Raw genomic sequence first — 21,721 nt, 5'->3', positions numbered from 1 at the left:
TGAAAAACTACTCTTTGGGTTTCCCTGGTGGCGCAGTGGTTGAGAGTCCGCCTGCCGATGCAGGGGACATGGGTTTGTGCCCTGGTCCGGGAGGATCCCACATGCCGCTGAGCAGCTGGGCCCGTGAGCCATGGCCGCTGAGCCTGCGCGTCCGGAGCCTGTGCTCCGCAACGGGAGAGGCCGCAACAGTGAGAGGCCCGCGTACCGCCAAAAAAAAAAAAAAAAAAAAGAATGTGTATTTTGCTGTTGTTGGGTGGAGTGTTCCAAACAGGTTGATTAGATCCTGTTGGTTGATGGGTGTTATTGCATTCTTCTACACCTTAGCCAATTTTTGTCTAGTTGTTCTATCCATTGTTGAGGGAAGGGTGTTGAAGTCTCCATCTATAATTGTGGATCTGTCTATTTTTTCCTTTCAGTTTAGTTTGGTTTTTTTATTCCTCACATACTTTTCAGCTCTACTGTTTAGTGCATCCACATTAGGATTGCTATGTCTTCTTGGTGGACTGATTCTTTTATCATTATATAATTCCCCCTGCCTCCCCCATCCCCGGTAATTTTCTATTTTCTTTGCTCTGGAGTCTCCTTTATCTCATGTTATATAGCCATTCCTGCTTTCCTTAGATTAATGTTAGTGTGATACACTTTTTTCCAACCTTTACTTTTAACTTGCCTCTTGCTATATTTGAAGCAAGTTTCTTATAGACTGCATATAGTTGGATCCGTTTTTTAAATTTTTATTCTGCCAATCTCTGCCTTTTAATTGGTATATTTATACCATTTACATTTAATGTAATTGTTGATGTTCGGGCTTAAGTCTTCCATTTTATTTTTTCTCTGTTTTCTTTTTCCTACCTTTCTGTGGGTTACTTAAACAGTTTTCAGAAGTTCAAGTGAAGAACAGGAACCTTACCTCCTTTTACATCCCTTTACCCTCCCCCATTCATAATATAATTATCTTAAATATTTCTTCCACATACATTTTGAAACACATCAGACAGTGCTATGATTTTTGCTTAGGCCATCAAACATAATTTAGAAAACTGAAGAGAAGGAAAGTCTTTTATTTACCGTTTTTTTTTTTTTTTTTTTTTTTTTTTGTGGTACGCAGGCCTCTCACTGTTGTGGCCTCTCCCGTTGCAGAGTACAGGCTCCGGACACGCAGGCTCAACGGCCATGGCTCACGGGCCCAGCTGCTCCGCGGCACATGGGATCTTCCCGGACCAGGGCATGAACCCGTGTCCCCTGCATCGGCAGGCGGACTCTCAACCACTGTGCCACCAGGGAAGCCCCCTATTTACCCATATTTTTGTTTACCATGCTCTTTCTCTCTGATGTTCCAAGGTTCCTTCTTTTACTGTTTCTTTTCTGTGTAAAGAACTTCTTTAGTCATTTTTAGCGTAGGTTTTCTGGTGACAAATTCTGTTAGTTTTCTCTTTCATCTGAGAATGTCTTGATTTCCTCTTCGTTCCTGAAGGATATTTCTGCTGTGTTTTTAATTTGGTTTGACAGTTCTTTTCTTTGAGCACTTGAAAATTTTTGCATACTTTCTCTGGCCTCCATGGCTTCAGAAGAGTAATCTACTGTCATTCAAATTATTTTCTTCCTATAGATAAGGTGTTATTTATTCTTTCCTCTGGCTGCTTTCAAGATTTTTCTTTGTCTTTCTTTTATGGAAGTTTACTATTTATGTCTTAGGGTAGATTTCTTTTGGTTTATCCTGTTTGGGTTTTGTTCAGCTTCTTGAATCTGTGGGTTTATGTCTCTTGCCAAATTTGGGAAGTTTTCAGCCATTATTTCTTCAAGTTCTTTTTCATCCCACCCTCTTTCTCCTGTCCCTCCAGGACCTCAATGAAATGAATGTTAGATCTTTTGCTATAGTCCCACAGGTCCCTGGAGGCTCTGTTCAATCTTCTTCCAGTCTACTTCCTGTCTGTTTTTTATATTGGTTACTTCTATTGTTCTTTCAGTTCACTCTTTCCTCTGTTGCCCCATTCTGCTGGTGAGCCTGTCCACTGAGCTTTTCACTTTGGCTGCTGTAGTTTTTAGTTCTACAATTTCTGTTTGGTTCTTCTCTACATCTTCTTTGCTGACACTTTCTATTTCTTCTGTTTCGAGGGTATTCATAATTGCTCATTAAAGCATTTTTATTGTGTTTGCCTTAAAATCTCTTATCAGATAATTCTAACATCTTTGTCATCTCAGTATTGGCATCTCTTGATCGTCTTTCTTCTTTGATTTAAGATCTTTCTGGTTCTCAGTATGATGAGAGATTTTCAGTTGAAACCTGGACAGCCCTATGTCGTTATGAATCTGGATGCTTCTTAACCCTTCTGTATTAGCTGTCTTTTTTTGACCTTCCTCTGGCAGGAGTGTGCCAACTGACTACTGCCAAGCGGGGGCAGACGTCCAGGTTCCCTCCTCGGCCCGTGTCAACATCCAAGAGGAGATGTTAGTGATGGGTATGGGTGGAAGCCCAGGGTGCCCACGTGGTCTCCACTGACACCTTGGTGGGGTGCATGACTGTGTTGGGGCAAAAGTCCTGGCTCTTCACTAGGCCTTGTCTGACACAGGCAGGGCGTGGGGCTCTTGTCACAGCCTGTGTGGGTGAAGTCTGGGCTCCCTACTCTCCTTTGTGGCACAGGTGGGGGTAGCAGCAGTTTACCATGGTGACGGGCTGGAGAAAAGCAGGTATTGTCTAAAAGTTCTCTGTATTGCTAGGCTCTCCTTTCCCTGGTCCACTGGCTGGAGAGAGAGGGCTTTCTTGGGCATTTTTCATCAGCCCTTATTGGTGTTTCTGAGTTGCAGGCTTCTTCTGCTCTAATTCTGGAATAAAGGAAGCAAGAGAAACCCTAGGGAACTCACCACATGTTGTCTATTTCTTCCTCTTGTTATCAAGTTTCTGACAACACGTGTGGTGCTGGTGCCACCTCATTCCCTGGTTAAAACACCCTTGCAGGTCACGGGGACACAGGCGCTTTCAGAGAGGAAACCAGGTGCTCACCCCACAGTCAAGAGAAGAGCAGCACATCTCAGCTGGGGGGCTCCGGCGGCACCTCTTTGGTGGGCTGGGCCAAAATAACAAAAGGAACTGGATGCTTTGAAGCAGCTGAAAGAGACTTCCTTCATCTGCTTTGAATCATCCCCAACGAGACTGCAGATCTGTGAGTCCCAAGTGTAGAACCGGCCAGTGGAGCCATGTCTGACTCAGTGGAGATGACAGCGCTGTGCTATCACCGTGCTTCCAAGAGACGGGAGAGCCACTGCCCTACATACAGACAACACAGCCAGCGGTCCAGACACCTCGTTAAACTTCTACCTTACCCTGGCCTGAAATTCCGTTCTTGTCCACCTCCAAACAGCATAGGGTACAGAGGGGTGAGTTCACCGAGCCCTCGGACATAAAGTGCTCCAATCCTGGGGCCATAGAACTGAAAGAAAAGTCAGTCATTTATTCAACAAGAACCTTCTGGGGACCTTTTCCATATATGTATTGAGAGGCCCACAGAGATACTCTATGACGTCCAGGCCTGCCTCCTCCGGTCCCGCAGGTGGCCACCCATCCCCACTGCAGACACGCGGGGGTCACAGAAGCCTTTGGGTGGGGGCAGGTGCTGGACTCTGGCCCCCAGCTCGGGGGCAGCAGAGCACCTGCACAGCGTGTGGGAGACTCTGTGAAGGAGAGGGGCTGGAGAGAGAGATGGCCAAGGGCTGTCCTGCGGATGACTCCATGCTCTCAAATCCACATTAGCTAGAAATCTCAAGGGCCCCCATGTCAGGCCAGCACCTCACTCCCTTGGGAGCCAGCTGAGGGGAAATTACTAAAAATAATCCAGCTTCTAGTCAGCTGCTGGAAAGATGGTCAAAAGCTTCAGAAGGGTCTTCACTGTTAACTATTTCCCCAGCACACCCTAGAGATGAGGGCTGTGAAAACCACAACCTCACACTCAGAGCCACAGTTTAAGTCAAGTTAGAGAAGCCATCATTCTTGAACCCTGCATCTTCCGTCCCTGGGTGTGGGGGTGAGTGGGCTGAGGAGGGGTCTGCACACACTCTCCGGGCTGCAGAGCTCACTCACTCCCAGGCTAAACCCACCTGTGACCTCCACTCCCCCCATCCTTCCCCTGACCCTGCCTCTCCCCCTCCCATTCCCCCCTCCCCCGAATGCCTTGCCTGGCCTCCCCTCCTGCCCCCTATGGGCTGTGCTGCCCAGCATTCCCGGTGGGCACTCAGCCCTCGGCATCCTAGCTCTGCCGGGCTCTCCTCTGAGCTGCCGAGGGCGGGGCCGTGGTCTGCCCATCACCATGACCCAGGGCCTCGCTGGGCATGTGCGCCGGGTGCACCGGTGACGGAGGATGAGCGGAACCGCGGGCTCTGCTTGCAGGTGAGCCTCCCGGGCAACGAGGCGTCTCCCCAGCAGGAGGGCAGGAAGGCAGACGGACGCACCTTGTGGCCCACGACGGTCAGGAAGTCCACGCCCAGGTCCCGCACGTCCACGCGCCGCTTCCCCAAGGCCTGGGCGGCGTCCGTGTGCACGAGCACCCCCGGCAGCCCGCCCGCCGCCCGCTGCTGGTTCAGGGCTCGGACTCGCCGGCTGATCTCAGGCACTGGCTGGAGAGGGAGAAACACGGCTGAGTGTGTTGATTTGATGAAGACAGAATGAGAGAAATGAGGAGTTGTTAATGAGGATGTACCAAAAGGTTCCCGGATTGAAGAACAGGGGAAAGAAGAGGCGGGGCTGGGAAGCCGAGGTCCGCGCTCCATCTTCCTAAGAGGGGCCGCGACTCACCATGATGACGCCTGTCTCGTTATTGGCCAGCATGATGGTCACGAGGCACGTGGCCGGGCGGACGGCCGCCAGGATGTCCTCAGCCTCCACCTGCCCATTCACCTTGGACACGGGGACAAAGGTGACCTCTGAGGAATAAGACACAAGCATGAGGTCAAACCCACAAAGTATCCTTTCTGGAACGTTTACTTAGACACAGTGAAAAAAGCAATTTATCATAAAGGTTCAGAAAACTATGAAGAAGGAATATGAGCCCCTTTATCGCCCCGCCCACAGACAACTGGCTTGAAGGCTTCGTCAATGAGCTTCAGTTGGGGGGCTGTCTGGGGACACCCTGTTCTGCCTCTAAGGGACCCGCAAGCAGCTGAGACGCCCTCAGTCCATGGGAGCATCTTGAGGCGCTAAGTACCTAACCTTCCCTCACTCGGCACTGACCCAGCTTTTGTTAAGCACCTACCGTGTGCCAGGCGCTGCCCCAGGCACCTAGAATCCTACTACTGCAGATGGAAAATAACGAGACGTGACCAAATCGAGGTTTTGGGTTCAAAATGGTGAAGACAAACACACCCACTTTCCCCTCAAGGTCCCATGGAAGCGAGAGAACGGATATATTTCTCAATAAGGGCGACCACCTGTGGACAAGGAATTTTGAGCAATGCTCAGAATACAGAAAGATGATGTCATTAGACTAACAGCATCAGGGAGAACCCACCCAGGACACTGATAGGCGATAACTGACTCCACAGAAAGTAGGAAAGGATCCAGAGGCCACCCACGTTCAGGGTGCACTTGTGGAGAGCAGGGCGGGGGCCGACTGCCGAGGCAGGCAGGGGACCAGGTTCCGACGGACGAGGACCCCCGCCTCATACCCAGCAAGTGGGTGGCAGCAGCGCTGGCCTCGACAGCAGGCGGGCTCCGGGGTGGGCGGGCGGTGCGGGGCAGCAAGAGAAGGGCGGAGCTGGTGCACTACGGGACTCAAACGGGAGCAAAGGGGCAGCTCCGGCCAGGACTTCTGTCTTTTTATTAAGTCTATGAGCACCTGCTCAACATCATCAGCCCTCAGGGAGACGCAGATCAAAACCCCCATGAGCTCTCACTTCACACCTGCTAGGACGGGTGTTACGGAAAACACAGACACTAACACACGCTGGCGAGGACACATGGAGAAACTGGAGCCCCAGGCACTGCTGGTGGGAATATAAAACGGTGCAGCTACTGCAGGATACAGAGGTTAGGGTTAAACACCAAGATACTGCGAAAGGTGAAACAGAGTTACCACATGACACAGCAACTCCATTCCTGGGTATATACTCAAGAGAAACAAAAACATTCGTCCACACAAAGACTTCTACACAAATGCTCACATGGCATTATTCATAGCATCAAATGTCCATCAAATGTTCATCAACTGATGAATGGATAAAATGTGAATATTATTCACCCATAAAAAGGAATGGAATACTGACACAGGCTACAACACGGATGAACCCTGAAAACATGATGCTAAGTGAAAGAAGCCAATTACAAAAGACCACATATCATGTGACTCCATTCATATGAAAGTCCAGAATGGGGAAATCTCCAGAGACAGAATGTATTAGTGGTTGCCCAGGGTTGAGGGAAACAGAGTTACAGTTAACAGATGAGAGGTTCTTCTGAGGGTCAGGACATGCTCTATAATCGACTGTGGGGATGGTTGCACAACTCCATGAATTCACTAAAAACTACTGAATCGTACACTTCAAACGGGTGAAGAGTATCATACGTGAGTTCCATCTCCATAAAGCTGACATATATAGTAAAAAACAACAACAGCAACAATTGGACAGTGTGGAGGTGGAGGGGTGTGAGACAGTTGAGGTCAAGTCCCCGTTTTATACCAGGGAGTCAACAAATAGATGCTTGAGTTAATAAACTAAGAAATGGAGATTATGTGTGTAAGTTATTAAGTATTAACGTGGAAGTAATTAAAGTGATAATGCCACAACCACGAGAAAACCTGAAGGCAGACTTGAGGGGCGGCTGCCTCTGAGGAGCCGGACTGGGGGCGGCGGGGAAGAGCCTCCACTTTACAGCAATGCTTGAAGCCCTTCTGTGATCTTTAGGTGCGTGTCTATTCTTTGTAAAAACTTGTACAATTTTAAACAAGAGGCAAAATGTAACAGCAACCAATAACAATGTATTAAGTTGCCCTTCCCTGTACCTGAGACACAGAAAAAAGGCACCAGGGATTAAAAGGAAGGACAGTTTAAATAAGAAAGTTGGACCTGACTGTTTTTTAGTTAGAGTGGTGCATAACGAGAAAAACCTTTCCAGTGGTCAAAGGGGAAACGTGGTAACAAGGCTCACAGTCAAACCGAGCAGTTCTGGCACGCTCCTTTACTTTCTTTTTTTTTTTTTTTGCAGTACGCGGGCCTCTCACTGTTGCGGCCTCTCCCGTTGCGGAGCACAGGCTCCAGACGCGCAGGCTCAGCGGCCATGGCTCACGGGCCCAGCCACTCCGCGGAATGTGGGATCTTCCTGGACCGGGGCACGAACCCGTGTCCCCTGCATCGGCAGGCGGACTCTCAACCACTGCGCCACCAGGGAAGCCCTCCTTTACCTTTAAGATAAGAACACTCTCGCCTGCCTCCCCTTCAGGTTTCCAGGCAGATTAGGTAAGAAGGCAAATGCTTTGTAGAAAACCAGTCTTATTCCAAGGAGAGGTCAACCCTGGCTGTCTTGGGAAAAATGTCTTACGTTTCCAAAAGCTAGTATCTATACCCTGTGTCTTGAGATGTCACATCACAGGACATGTGAAAGGACCAGAAGTAGCCAGGGTCACTGCCACTGCTGGGCAGAGGCTTCACCTGCCCCTCAGACTGCCTGGCCCGGTGCACCTCCTGGTGGGGCCCCAGCACCCCCCCACCTCTGCTCCCCTCACCCCGGGAGGCTCTCACCTCCTCTCTGCTGAGATAACAGGCTCCCAGCAAGGGTGCACTTATTCTTGTTTTTACCACCAGAAGTTGATGTCTACTGGATCCACTTTCTTTCTACCAGAGGGAGTGCAAGCCAAGATTCAATCATTAAAATCAAACAACGAGAAGCACGGGTTAGCATTCATAGGCATGCTATTAGATATGCATGTATGTATCGTGTACAAGAGTCTGACGTCTCATGCGGTGATGAACGACCAGTTCCACGCACTGGTGATTGATTTCTCCCTCAGGGAAAATCTGGAAGGACAGGCCTCGTAACCTTCTGGAAGGAACCTTCGCCCCTGGGCACAGCCAGGCAGCCCAAGCGCCAGAGGGCCCCCGGGTCGCCGCACCTCAGCCAGCTGCCCACTCACCGGCCACTTGTTCTTCCACCAGGTGCTCCAGGGGCAGGCGGATGGAGTCGTGTTCCACAGTGCAGGTGATGATGTGAGGCAGGGCCCCCTCCACTGGGCTGGGACGCTCGGCCGTGTCCCCCACTGCGGCATGGATTTTGTGGAAATGTTTCACCACAGAATGGATTACTAAATTATTTGACTGCAGAGACAGAGCAGAAAAATCATTTACGAAAACTATGCTAAGGGGAGACTCAGAGTAACAATCTCTCTCATTTGTAGTTTCCTTTGTAGCTAACATTTAAAAAGAAAACAACCAAACAGAAAAACGGTCTCAAAGAAAACCAGCTCCTGAGCTGCACCTTCTGAAAGGCCGAACTACAAAGATTTTGGGGTTTTCAACTTTCAAAAATATCAGAATTCGTTTCCGGTGGATTATGCAGGCTTTTTGTTAAGCAACATTATGCATTTAAAAAATTTTCTAAATCTGTCAAAAAAGAATATTTTGCCCAGGCACCCATCGCTGGTGGGAACGTGAGCTGGCACGACCTCTGTTAAGGGCCATCTGGCGTATCTATCAAACAGGCCCTCTGACCCAGGAAGTCTAGTTCTTGGACTTGATCCTACAGCTACACTTGCACAGAAGCAAAATGATGGATGTAAACGGTTACTGGTTAAGTGTACAATGACGTAACAGCAAAACCTTAGGAAACCCTTCAACGTCTATCCATAAGGGGACTTGTTCAGTGGACACCGAGCAGATGTAAGAGCACAGAGGGAACACCCTAAGGGCCGATGCCAGAGATCTCAAAGCACTTGTTAAATGAAAACAGGTAGCGGGCATTATATGCAGCATCATACCATTTGTATAAAAAGGGCGAGAAACATGCACATTTGCTTATACATCCCCCAAACCCTTGAAGAGGTAGAAAGGGAAGGAGAAAAGGATATATAAATCTACACACTTCATCTGTTTTTAAGGCAAAGGCTATCTCTGCAGGACTCGACAGAAACTAACATACTGGTCTCCTGTGGGGACAGGAAGTGGGTGACTGAGGGGATCGGTGGGAGGTTTTGTTTTTAAGGACCTCTTCTCTTACTGCTAAATACAACATACACACAGGCAAGTGTATGAAACAGAAATGTAAGTGTCATGAGAAAGTATGACAGTGAAGGCCTGAGTAACCGTGACCTGGGTCAAGACGAAAACAGGACCCACGCCAGGGCCCACCTCGCACCCGCCCTCAGTCGCTGCCCCACCCCCATGCCAGCTACCTCCACGCTGACTCGCACGGTAATCTTCCCTTGCTTTTCTTTATGCTTTTCCTCCCTAGGTAAGGATCCCTAAGTGATTTTGCTAATTTTGCCTCTTTTGACCTCCAAATGAATGGAATTGGACTCCATTCATTTTTTCTCAACTGAAGATCCAACCTATCCGTGCGTCTGAAGGCGCCGCCCAGCGGGAAGGCGGTGCTGCTGCTTGTCGGGTGCTGAGGAACCCACACACGGTCAGCCGGTGCTCAGAGGACGTGAAAGGCACTGAGAGCCCAACAGGTGGCCCTGATGGAGGACCAGGCGGCCGACGGCAGGGCTCACCCAGGTCTGAGACGCAGCAAACCAGATGAAGGGGAGGAGACGGCCAGGATGGAAGGCTGGATGTGGCCCTCTGAAGGTGGATGGCCCTTTAAAGCCCCAGGTCACCCCCTCGCAGAAAACACAGCGACTCCTGGTCCGGAAAGGAGGGCCTTCGGGGGCCGCACACCTCAGGTCAAAGCTGAGCCAACCCACCGTGAACGCGACGAAGGTGCCTGGGCCCCTCCCATGGGCCGCCTCCACCTGCAGGTACCAAAGGGCACAGGACTCCACGCTGAGCGCCCAGGTGGCACTGGGAGCACAGCAGCCTCTGTCGGAACCGGTCAGTCGCAACTAAAAACGTACCACGTGCCCCCAGGCCACCAGGCCCCTCAGCACCTGGCCCCAGGCAAGACCAGGACGGCCCACAGGGCAGCAGGGGCGGCCCCTTGCGGGGCACCAGGAGTCTGGTCCTGGGGGGTGGTCGGTGCCCAGGGGCCTGGCGGCAGCTCCCCTCCCCTCTGGCCAGCTTGGCTCGGCCCGGGCCCGGCTCAGCATAGCCTCTGGCAGACGCCCGCCGCTCCACACTCACGATCCCTCCGCGCTGCTGCTGCAGGGGACTGTGTGATACCCTTCCACCCGGGACTGCATCAGAGGTGTGAATATCGGTCCATGCCATTTGCAGGGACATCTGCGTTGTCGCCAGTCTCTCCTGCCTGCCCCTGCTGCCCACGTGCCCCCTTCTTCTATGGTACGTACCTGAGAGGAGCTGCTGGCTGATGGGGTGGCGTGGCCTCGACTTCACGAGGTGATGCCCACCCACCTTCCAGAACGGTTTCCAGCCTGCACTCCTGCCAGCACCGTGCGTGCTCGCTGCTGTGCATCCTTTGTCAACACTTCTTGTCGTTGGACTTCTTAATTGTTACCATCCTGATGGGTGGGCAGAGGCAGCCCATGTTGTTGTTTACCCTTGTATTCTGATCACTTAATGAGGCTGAGTACCTTCTCCCACGTAGAAACCACACGGGTTTCTCTGTGAAGTGCATATTCACTTTCCTCGCCCATTTTTTCTACCATCTTCGCCCACTGTCAGGCTGGTCTTCTGATTTCCTTCAGGGTTCTCTGATGAACTACAAATTGTTTAGTGGTGGTGGTGGTGGTAGAATTTATCGACCTTTTCTTTTATGATTAAAGTTTTCTGTATTTTATCTAAGAAATCCATCTCTTCAACATCACAAAGGCCAGGCCTTGTCACGTGACAAGGACCCATCCAGGTATGGCCCTGTTTCGGCCTCGTGTCTCTCCTGCCCTAAGACCCTCTGCCTTAATTAGCAGAACAATTCACGGTGTTCTTAATCTTGAAGAAGATTTGGCTATTCTTGGCATTGTGTATTTCCATATAAATTAGTTTTCGAGATTCCATCAGAAAAGAGTCAGCATTTTGACTGAAGTTGCTTTGAATCTACAGATCAATCTGGAAAGAGCTGACGTATTTATCATACTGCGTCTTCCCATCTGTGAACACGGTATACGCTGCATTTATTTAGAACTTCTTTGAAGGCTCTCGGTGATGTTTCTATTCCTTTCCCAACGTGTGTGTGCGGGTGTCTTACAAAAGCTTTTTTACTAGATTTATTTCCTAAGAATTTGATATTTTTTGGTGCCCTGGTAAATACCTGTTTGTTGCTGGTACATAAAAATACAATTGATTTTTTTATCTAATAACTTAGCTGAATTTACTTACTAACTCTAATAATCTAGCTGCAGATTCTCTTGGTTTTTTATGTGGACAGCCACATCACTTGTGGATGACCTTCTTCTCCAATAAGAAAATGAGATGGTGAGAATTACTAACTGAGTAGAGACCTTGACTTCATCACATTGTCACTGAGTATCTTCTATCCATTTAAAAATAAGTACCTTTGAAATCGGGTCAAACCTCAAACTCTTTTTTTTTTTTTTTAATTGAAGTAGAGTTGATTTACAATGTTGTGTTAGTTTCAGGTGCACAGCAAAGTGATTCCATTATATATATGTTCTTTTTCAGATTCTCTTCCATTACAGATTATTACCAGATACTGAACATAGTTCCCTGTGCTATACAGTAGGTCCTTGTTGGTCGTCTATTTTATATAAAGTAGTGTGTATCTGTTAATCCCAAATTCCTAATTTATCTCTCCCGTTTCCCCTTTGATAACCCTTAGTTTGTTTGCTGTGTCTGTGAGTCTATTTGTTTTGTAAATAAGTTCATTTATATCATTTTTTTAAGGTTCCACATATAAGTAATATCACATTACTTTCTTTCTGTCTGACTTGCTTCACTCAGTATGACAATATCACATTACTGTCTTTCTGTCTGACTTGCTTCACTCAGTATGACAATCTCTAGGTCCATCCATGTTGCTGCAAATGGCATTATTTCATTCTTTGCTTATGGCTGAGTAATATTCCATTGTGTATATATATATGTACCACATCTTGATCCATTCATCTGTCCATGGACATTCAGGTTGTTCCCATGTCTTGGTTATTGTAAATAGTGCTGCTATCAACATTGGGGTGTACGTATCTTTTCGAATTAGAGTTTTTGTCTTTTCCAGATGTATGCCCAGGAGTGGGATTGCTGGGTCATACGGCAGTTCTATTTTTAGTTTTTTAAGGAACCTCCATACTGTTCTCCATAGTGGTTGCACCAATTTACATTCCTACCAACAATGTAGAAGGGTCCTCTCTTCTCCACACCCTCTCTGCATTTATTATTTGTAGATGTTTTGATGATGGCCATTCTGACCGGAAACCTCACACTCTTAACAAGGTAAGCAACTTACTGGGATTCGAAGGAATGATTACAGGCCAAAATGAAGGGGAAACTCTCTTTATTGAAAAAGCAATGCAAAGCAAATTAATTTATACGTCATGTAACAAATATCCTATCAGCCCCCTGGAATTCACTTATAGGATAAATGTTGGCTAATTATATCAAGGACAAAGCATTACTCTTTCTTTAAAAAACAATAATACCAAGAGGCAGCCACCTTCTACTTTTTTAAAAGAATAACTTACAGCTAAAAGAACACGAGACTGTTGAGACTGTTTACCTCTGTGCCCCCGGAAGTGAAGATCATATCTTGAGGCCTCGCACCCATCATCTTGGCAAGGTTTTCCCGAGCTGCGTTGATAATCTCCTTGGCCTTCCTACCTTGAGGGACCAAAGTGGAAATTCATTAACTTTGCTTCACCAAGTCCAATCAACACATGTTTAAAAGAACAACCAGACATGAAGGAGTGAGAGATCTGAGTGGGCAGTTCTAAGACGAAACGTGCTCCACTAACGTGAGCTACAACCAGAAATCACTCGGCGAAGGGGCAGCTGTAAGATGTCAGCAAATCAGTGAAAACTACTGAGATTTCAGTAACTTAGTAAGAGCCAGAAACAAATATGGGAGGATGCCTGGGAACCCTAAAATTCCCTGAGACATGGTTTTCTTCTTACCGGATGCTACGGGAGAGGGGAAGCTGTGGCCATCTGCCTTGCTTCCCATCCGTCAAGACAGGAGAATGAAAGGATGGAATAATTTGCTTAAGATCACGCTGCAAAACAACAAAAATAAGCAAAAATAGAACTTGTGACTCCTCGACACAAAGCCCAATGCCATACTGCCAGTCCCCTAGGTAATGAGAAAGGTCACCGCCTCAGGGACACGTTCGCTTTCAAACAGCTGCTAGGAGCCCAGCTACTCCCAGTTTCACTGGAGAGCAGGAAAACAGGAACCAAACTTCATGTGGCAGAGAAAGAAAGGCTCTGGGGTGGGAATTCTGAAAATTTTGATAGCCATTTTGAGTCTGTAGACCAGTAGACTCCAAACTTTTTTGACTATTCAGTCCTATTTATAAAAAAACTTTCTTGAGCAGGTACCACTAAAATAAACAAATAAATAATAAAACATACGTAAAAACAGAAATGTAAAAAGATGTGGTAAAAATAAATATACAAAGTAATCCACACGCTCCTTAAGACTATTGCGTAGGTTCTAATTACAAGCAGTGAAGGTCTGGGGTGTCTAGGAAACCCAGTCCTTTCAACCAGTGATACTTTAAAAGACTGCAGTAAATGTCAGTCAGTTTGGGCAGGACCCTGGCCTGGTCCACTGTTAGCTCCTCCTGAGTGCCGCTCAAAGCCCGTCCACCAGCTCATGGCCCACTCTTCTTCCAGGATTCTGCTGAGAAGCCCCCTCTGAGGGGACGCTGGGCTGATCCCACAGCAGCAGGTCCCCTGCCCATGCCCCACTGCCCTTCCCAGGACAATCGGGTGGCCCATGTGGCGTGTAGCCCCCAGAGCCTGTTTCGATGTGCCTGTAGACCTTCATATAAGCATTTCACAGAGTTTTCTTTTTCCTTTTCAAAAATGGGTTTCATAATTTACAAACTGGTTTGCAAAAACTTCCCTTTCCACTTATTGATGTCTTGGAGACCCTTCTACACAAGGATTCGGGGGGCTAACTCACCACCGTGATGTACCTATTGGAACGGCTAAAATGAAGAGACTGGCCAGTCCAAGTGGTCAGGAGGATGTGGAGAAAACGAAACTCTCATTCACATCAGTGGAAACAGAAACTGGTACAAGCACTTTGGAGATAGCACAGCAGTTCCTTAGGAAGTCAAACTTACACCTCCCATCTGACCCTGCCGTTCTGCTCCTAGGTGTTTAGGGTAAACAGTGTTTACCCAAGAAAAAAGAAGGTGATGTCCACAACTTGTACATCAACATACGCCCAAAATGCCAACCCAGACCTTGTTCTGGACGCCACTCACCCTACCTGGATGTCCAGTAGGCACCTGAAACTACACACATTCAAAGCTGGATGTCCGGGGGCTTCCCTGGTGGTGCAGTGGTTAAGAATCTGCCTGCCAAGGCAGGGGACACGGGTTCAAGCCCTGGTCTGGGAAGATCCCACACGCTGCTGAGCAACTAAGCCCGTGCACCACAACTACTGAGCCTGCGCTCTAGAGCCCGCGAGACACAACTACTGAAGCGTGCACGCCTAGAGCCCATGCTCTGCAACAAGAGAAACCACCGCAATGAGCAGCCCGCGCACTGCAACGAAGAGTAGCCCCCGCTCGCCGCAACTAGAGAAAGCCCGCGTGCCGCAACTAGAGAAAGTCCGTGTGCAGCAATGAAGACCCAACGCAGCCAAAAATAAATAAATAATAAATTTAAAAACAAAAACAAACAAAGCTGAATGCCTGCCTCCCTCCCCTCAAACTGGCTCCTTTCTCAAAGGCTCCCAGCCTTTCCTTTCTCAGTAAGTAAACGGCATCTCAGTCCTTCCAGGGGACCAGGGTGAAAGCCCCTGTCTTTCTCCTACCCCATCACCCAACCCATTATCAAATCCTGTAGGATGTGCCGTCAAAAATATCCAGAATCCAACCCCACCCCCCACCCCCGCCCCAGCCACCAGCTGAGTCAAGGCCACTGCTGGGATATTCCCCTGGCATGACCCCAACTCCACGGACCCTACTGTGGTCCATTCTCCACAAAGTGGCCAAAGTAATGCCTTGAAAACCCAACAATTCTTTGTGCTCTGTGCTTTCCCCTCACCGGGAACAATGCTCGGCACACAGTAGGTACTCAACCAATATTGGTTAAATCACCTGTGTTCAAAGTGTGGTCTGGGGAACCCTGGGGGTCCACAAAGTCAAAACTATTTTCATAATAATACTGAGACATCATTTGCCTTTTTTACACCCATTTTCTCACAGGTATATAAGGAAGCCCTCCAGAGGCTACGTGATGTGAATATTGCAATGGACTGGATACAGAGCCAGGTATGGGACCCAAACGTCGTCTATTTATCCAGACCTTGAAGATTTTCAAACATATACAACAGTGCCATTCTTCTCACTAAATTTGTTCTGCTTTGGAAAAGATAGTTTCTTTTTCATAAAAAAAAAGTTAACATGTAATGGATTTATTATTGTTACCTTTAATGAATAGATACGTATCTATTTAAAGTGTTTTAGTGTTAAGCTCTGATATGGCAAATATCTACAGACAAAGCATGCATAAGCAGAGGCTCTTTGGGGTCCTTAATACGTTTCCAGAGTGTGGGGTCTCACGAGTGACCTCAGTTATGTCACCCCTCTGCTCAGGCCCTCCAGACGCACTCCACCCCAGGCCCACGAGAGCCAGCCCTCACCTCACAGTGGCCTCCACAGCCCAGCATGGCACTGCCCCCAAACCCCTGGGACCCCCGAACCCCCTGCTGTCACCCACAGCCCTCTGCCTGCAGTGCCTCCCCAGGTGTCCCCTCCTCACGTCTGCAAACGTATGCCATCCGAGAGTAGGGTCATCCTCCGTGAAGCGGGGCCCCTCCCCCAGACTGTGTGCCCTTTATCTCTTCACTGCTCCCCACAGGGCTCTGTCCACCTCACACACCTGCATCTGTAGCTGCCCTGCCTGCTGCCCCCCACAAGAGCAGGACCTTTGTCTGTTGGCTGCCCCACCCACCAGGCACAGAGTAAGCGCCCTCCAGGCAAGCTGAGTGGACAACTCACGGGGGAGGACTGAAGCCCTTAAGGTGAGCCCCAGACACCTGGGGAAAAGGCCCTAGGGAATCCCTGACAGCAGCAGGAGGGGTAATGGTGGGAAAACCCCAGAACCCAGGGCTAGGAGAGCTGGGTTCCATCTGCGGACCAGCCCGAGATGCTGCAGGCCGCTGGCCCACTCTGAGAGTGGACGCCCTCAGCTGTGAACCTGAGCCCCGATCCCCACCCACCATGCAGGTTCTCACTAATAAGAAAAGTGGGTGCGTGCGAGAGCACCGTCAACCTAACTCACTGTACACACAGTGACACCCTCCCTGCATTTCCACAGCCAGAGGCACCCACCAGCGCTGGGGGGTGAGCCGGGGAACGTCATAGCACGGCGTGTGTACTGCCGTGTCAGCTAAGAAAGAGTTCTGAAGAGACAAAAGCTTGGCTTTAGTGAAGTTTTCTTCTCATTACACTAGGCATGCTGATTGTAGAAGAATTAAATACCATGATACAAAAAGAAAACACTCAAAACCTCCTGCCATCCCGCTACTCCAAGATAACTGCGGTGGGAGCATCTGGTGCGCGTCCCATCTGCGTCGGGGCTGCCCTTGCTGCCACTCTGCCTCCCTACCACGGAGGCATTTTCAGCTGGAACACATCTTAATTAAGGCCACATTTAAATGAAAAAAGTCTTAGATGAGTTAAGAATTTAGAGCCCATTTCCCAACTTCCACTGCAACCGAAATGCCAACGCGTGGCCATGGGACCAACCTCTGGCAATGGGCTATAGGCCAGAGTGGTACTTGCAACTTCCAGAAGTGTCTCTGAAGGACTCAGGCAGCCCTTTCTCCTCCTCTTTCTCTCCGTCCCACAGGCCGGACTGCTTACATGATGGCTTGAACTGCAGGAGCCATCTTGACCCCAAGGGGCAGGTGCACGTTAAAGATGGAAGAAGCTCTAAGATAGAAGGAGCTGCATCTCTGGTAGTGGCTGAGCAGCCACGTGGGCCCTGGACCGTGAGAGAAATAAATTTCAAGCTGTTTAATCTACAGGTATTTGGGAGTTTCTCACAGCAAAACTATACATCTGCCATACTTGCGCTACATAATTTTTTCTTGGGTGGTAGGCAGGGGAATCAATCACACGGCACATTTATAACATGCATTTTCCACTTGGGCCAAATGCTGCAGCTCTCCTCCTAGGTCATCAATACAGTCCACGCCATTGCTTTAAGGGCGACCAGGACTCACGCCAGGGCCTCTGCCCACTTATGTGACACTGAGGCTATAAGCGAGGTAGTAAAAAACATCTCGGGTTTCTGAACACTGCCCATACCGCCTTAATATTGGCCTTAAAACAGATTACCCTCCAAGGGACTATTATCATTCTTAAATCATAATATTGTGAAAATAATTAAACCATTCTACCATACAGGTGATTTTTTCTTTCTTTCCTTTTTTTTTCCTTTTCCATTTCTACCTGAGAGTCAACAGAGAATTACTGCAATGCATTTTTAGTTATGGTTCTTAATTTGTGGAAACAAAGGCTGTCAAGGCAACATGCAATCCACAGACAGACAGGCTTCATCAGGTCTAGAAGGGTTATTTCTCCCTGAGGGTTATTCCTAAATTTCTTCATGATAAATGCTTTTTATTAGCACTTGACTGTTCTCTGGATTCTCCAGTTTTATGCGTCAGAAACTTCAGTTTCACTAGAGGAAAGATTAGCTACAAGGCAACGTCCAGAAGATTAGCCAGAATACATGTATGAGATAAACCAACAACAAAGTTAATGAATGACTAGTATCTGATTTTGCAAAAGCTTTTAGTTATCAAGCTGTGAAGCTTTGAATAAGCAAACCGACGTGAAAACCCACAGAAGTCTATCAATTTGTACACAGGTATTGCTAAATCCTAGGGCGTGGCAGTAGTCTGAAAGTTACTTTAGTTCATCAGTGATCCACAGGTAAGATAGTTTATCTTCATTATCCCTGATAAAGCATTAAATAAGAAGACACAGCTTCAGCTCACTGTCTGAAAGACACAACGTGACTCTGCCATGTAACTCCTGATTTGAAGCAAATTCTTTTCCAAGACCTCCAATTTAATGCTCTACATTAAAACAAGAATAAATGAGAAACATATAAGAATATTTATAATTGAAGAATTTGAAAGTAATTTTTATTTTTAAAAAAAGACCAGGATTCTATGTGATCCTGATGTTGTAAAAGATCTATTTTGCAAATTTTGTAACAGTCGACTGAGACAGATACGTGACAGGGTTTTAATAGGTACTGTCACTACAAACAATTCTTAATAAGACAGCTTTTTCATCTGGGAAAGGAAGACAGGAGAGTATGTTAAAGATGAAAGATTATGGTATCAACAAGGCTCAAATTTGGACTTCTCAGGAAAAAACTACCCAAAATTACAGCTAAAGATTTGCAGTTAACAGAAAATCTATTCAAAACCGAGTCATCCCATGTGGGATTCTCTAATTTCTCTACGAGTACCTCTGCCCCCCACGTCTCTGATCTGCGTGTGTCTTCTAGAATTACCTGCCGCGTAAGAGCTGCTGGGATTTCCCCAGGCTTCCTGCATGGCTTCAGTCATGGCCTGGATGACTTCCGGCTCCAGGGGGGTGGTTGCATTATAGTCCATATACACTTTCCTGCTGGAGAGAAAATAAAGACGTGCCTATTAGGGAAAAGAAGGTGAGATCTGGAAACACAGCTGCACCCTGTCTATCGTAGCAACAGGAGCAAATAATTCAAGGTCGGGGTGCTTCTCTGCATTTACATGTGCCGGATTCTACACGCCCAGAAATTTCCACATCTTCATTACTTATGGAAAATGTATACATGTTTTCCAACCATCTATCAATGGTATTTGCTAGTTTCCTTTATCACTGTTAGGAAATTGTCCCTTTGGACTTTCAAAACTTTTTTCCACCGCTTGGTAGGAGGGGTGGTCCGCTGGGCCTGGGCTACCTACCTGACTCCGACCTTCCTCCTGAGGGAAGCAGGGGAACCTTGCAGTCCCAGGGAGCCGCACAGTCCTCAGGGCTTTTTCCCTGGTTTTTCAACTTCACCACTTCACCAGTAGTTTTCCTTTATTTCCCTGCAGTGCCTGCGATGGCGTGAGGCTCGGGTGATCTAGGCGCCCACTGCTTCCCCTCTCTCCCCTCTGCCTCCCCTGAGATGCAGTCTCCTCTGCGGGGTGGGGGGCATGTGCAGGCTTCTCCTCCCTTTGCACTTTCCGTTTTCTTTGCCTAGAATGACCACACTGACACCCCCACCTTACTTTTTAGGTCTTTGCTCCAACTTGACCTTCTTGTGAGGCAAACTGGGCTCTAAATAAAATTGCAGCCACCCATGCCCTCCTCCCCAGGGCTGTGCCCCCTGGCACCCCGTTTCTCCAAGGCACCCCATCATCTAACACACTAGACTTGCTCCTTGTTTATTCTCTATCTCAACAGAAAGTAACAGAACAGCAGCTCCACAAGCTCCCGTCTTCCTCCCAGCTCTGTCGCCAACACTGAGCACAATGGCCAGCGCAGAGTAGGGGCTTGATTTATAAGGTGACAAATGTCACAGAAAGCGCACAGCCCCTGAAAGATCCCTAAGTGAAACTTATCCGTATATCTTCTTACCAGTACCAAAAACTTTCAGGAATATGAAATAGTAGGCAATCCTGCCAGATACCATTAATTGTTTTACCTGACTTTAAAATCAGCAATAGCATTTAAACCAATCCACATGAAAATTCAAACACAATTACCAATGGTAGCTGTTAAAACACAGGTTCTTTAACCCACGGAGTGTTTTTTTTTTGGCCGCGCCTTGCAGCATGTGGGATCTTAGTTCCCCAACCAGGGATCAAACCCATGGCCCCTGCAACGGAAGTGCGGACTCTTAACCACTGGACCACCAGGGAAGTCCCCCCCATGGAGTGTTTTAATGCAGCATCTTGTCTCTAAGATGCCCGAGCACAAGGCTTTGGGGCTTGGGAAGTCTGAGCAGCCATCCTTGGCCACCCAGGTATTAGGAATCCCTGGGTCCTGTTGAGTCTTAAATCTGCATGTGCCCCTAACTCTGCTCTCACTTCCAATGATAAGTATTCCAAAATGACTCAAACCACTAGTGACCACAGCTCTTCAATCTCCTGTGTGGCTGAGTTAATTCAAAGCTTGAATTTCAGAACACTTCAGAGATTTCTCTGCCCCATTATTTGTTACTTCTTTAAAGTGCTATCAATATTGCACGGGAAAGCTAAACTTTATTAGGTTCATAACCAAAAAGAAAAAGGCATCACGAATCTCTCCTCCACTCGGTACATTTTCCCAGCTCCCTTTTCTCAGTTCCAAGCAAATGAGACCTAATGAAAGACACGGCTGATTTAGGCCTGGACCCACATTTTAAAGACACACACCCGTTCCTCATACTCAGGTAGAGAGGATTACCCCTCCTACCCAGAAAGTATTTAACAAATTCCTGGATTGAGGGTGAAGACTCACAAACAAACAAACAAAGATGCATTTCCCCCGCCCAAGGGAAGATCCCAGCAGGCTGGAACAGCTCTGTGGGCTGGAGTGCCCCCCCCCCCCCGTCTTCACCCCCACTCTGCCAGGTGCTCAGGCCAGCAGCCTCGGGGCATCCTTCTTAACCCTACCTCTCCCCTACTCGGAGGACGCATCAGCAACTGCCCGGTTTATTCTCAGTACAAACCCTTCTCCCGCCACCCCTGCCACCACTGCGGGCCACACCGCCTCTCCCTCCTCGATTGTGACAAAAGATTCCCAACTGGCTTCCCTGCTTCCTGCAACCCCTACTCCCTACAAAGCAGCCAGAAGAATTCCTTTAAAATGTAATTAAATGACGTCACTCCCCTCTCAAACCTCCAGGACACCCCAAGTCCTTCCTGGGCTCTGCGGTTCTGCTCGCGGACAGCTGCCCCAAGCCCCTCCGCTCCGCAGTCCTCGCTGCCCTGGACCCCAAGGGCTCGTTCCTGCCCTCGGGGCCTTTGCTGCGGTTTCCTCTTCCCCGCGCGCTCGCTCCCAGAACTTGTGCGGCTCACACCTGGATGTCACTCAGGTTTTAGCCCAAGCGTCACCTCCCCGGAGCCCTTCGCAGGCCACGCCTCGCATCCGCTCGTCCTCCCAGCGCTCATCTCTGCTTTAGGCCTCCCGCGCGGACAGCCGGGCGGCGCTGCATCCCCGCGCGGACCCTCATGCCCGCGAGAGACCGGCCTGCTGGCGGCCCCTCTCCTGGAAGGACCCCTCCCCTGGAAAGTGACCACCAGCTGGCCGCCCCCTCCCTCGGGGAGTGACCACCGGCCGGCCGCCACCCTCAGACCTCGCCACGCGGCGCCTGGAGGGCTTCCTGGAGGAGGGCGCCGACGGCTTCCCCTGCCTTCCGCTCAAGGAGCGCACCTCTCCGGCGGGCTCTTCTCTGCTCGGCTGCCAGGCTGACTCGCCGCTCGCCCCTGCGCGTCCCTGCTCCGCGGCCCGGCCGCCTCCAT

The 21,721-nt window shown here is 48.8% G+C and overlaps 1 protein-coding gene across 2 annotated transcripts in view; it reads right to left on the bottom strand.

The window, feature by feature from the left end:
• SCLY (selenocysteine lyase) overlaps positions 1 to 21,721 on the bottom strand; it is a gene marked incomplete at its 5' end in the record, with an annotated part of 29,353 nt that extends 7,632 nt beyond the window's left edge. Inside the window, 7 exons of one of the 2 annotated variants that reach the window (XM_082841139.1) lie at positions 3,322 to 3,428; positions 4,444 to 4,608; positions 4,787 to 4,914; positions 8,118 to 8,298; positions 12,767 to 12,867; positions 18,760 to 18,872; positions 21,633 to 21,721. In XM_082841139.1, the coding sequence (XP_082697265.1) occupies positions 3,322 to 3,428; positions 4,444 to 4,608; positions 4,787 to 4,914; positions 8,118 to 8,298; positions 12,767 to 12,867; positions 18,760 to 18,872; positions 21,633 to 21,721 (884 nt within the window). Of the gene's footprint in view, positions 1 to 3,321; positions 3,429 to 4,443; positions 4,609 to 4,786; positions 4,915 to 8,117; positions 8,299 to 12,766; positions 12,868 to 18,759; positions 18,876 to 19,195; positions 19,302 to 21,632 lie in introns of those variants that run through there. The other variant, XM_082841140.1, reaches the window with a different exon arrangement.

This window comes from Leucopleurus acutus, assembly GCF_964270905.1.
Source record: "Leucopleurus acutus genome assembly, chromosome: 6".
Lineage (NCBI taxonomy): Eukaryota > Metazoa > Chordata > Mammalia > Artiodactyla > Delphinidae > Leucopleurus > Leucopleurus acutus.
This window is presented reverse-complemented; position numbering and strand designations above follow the sequence as displayed.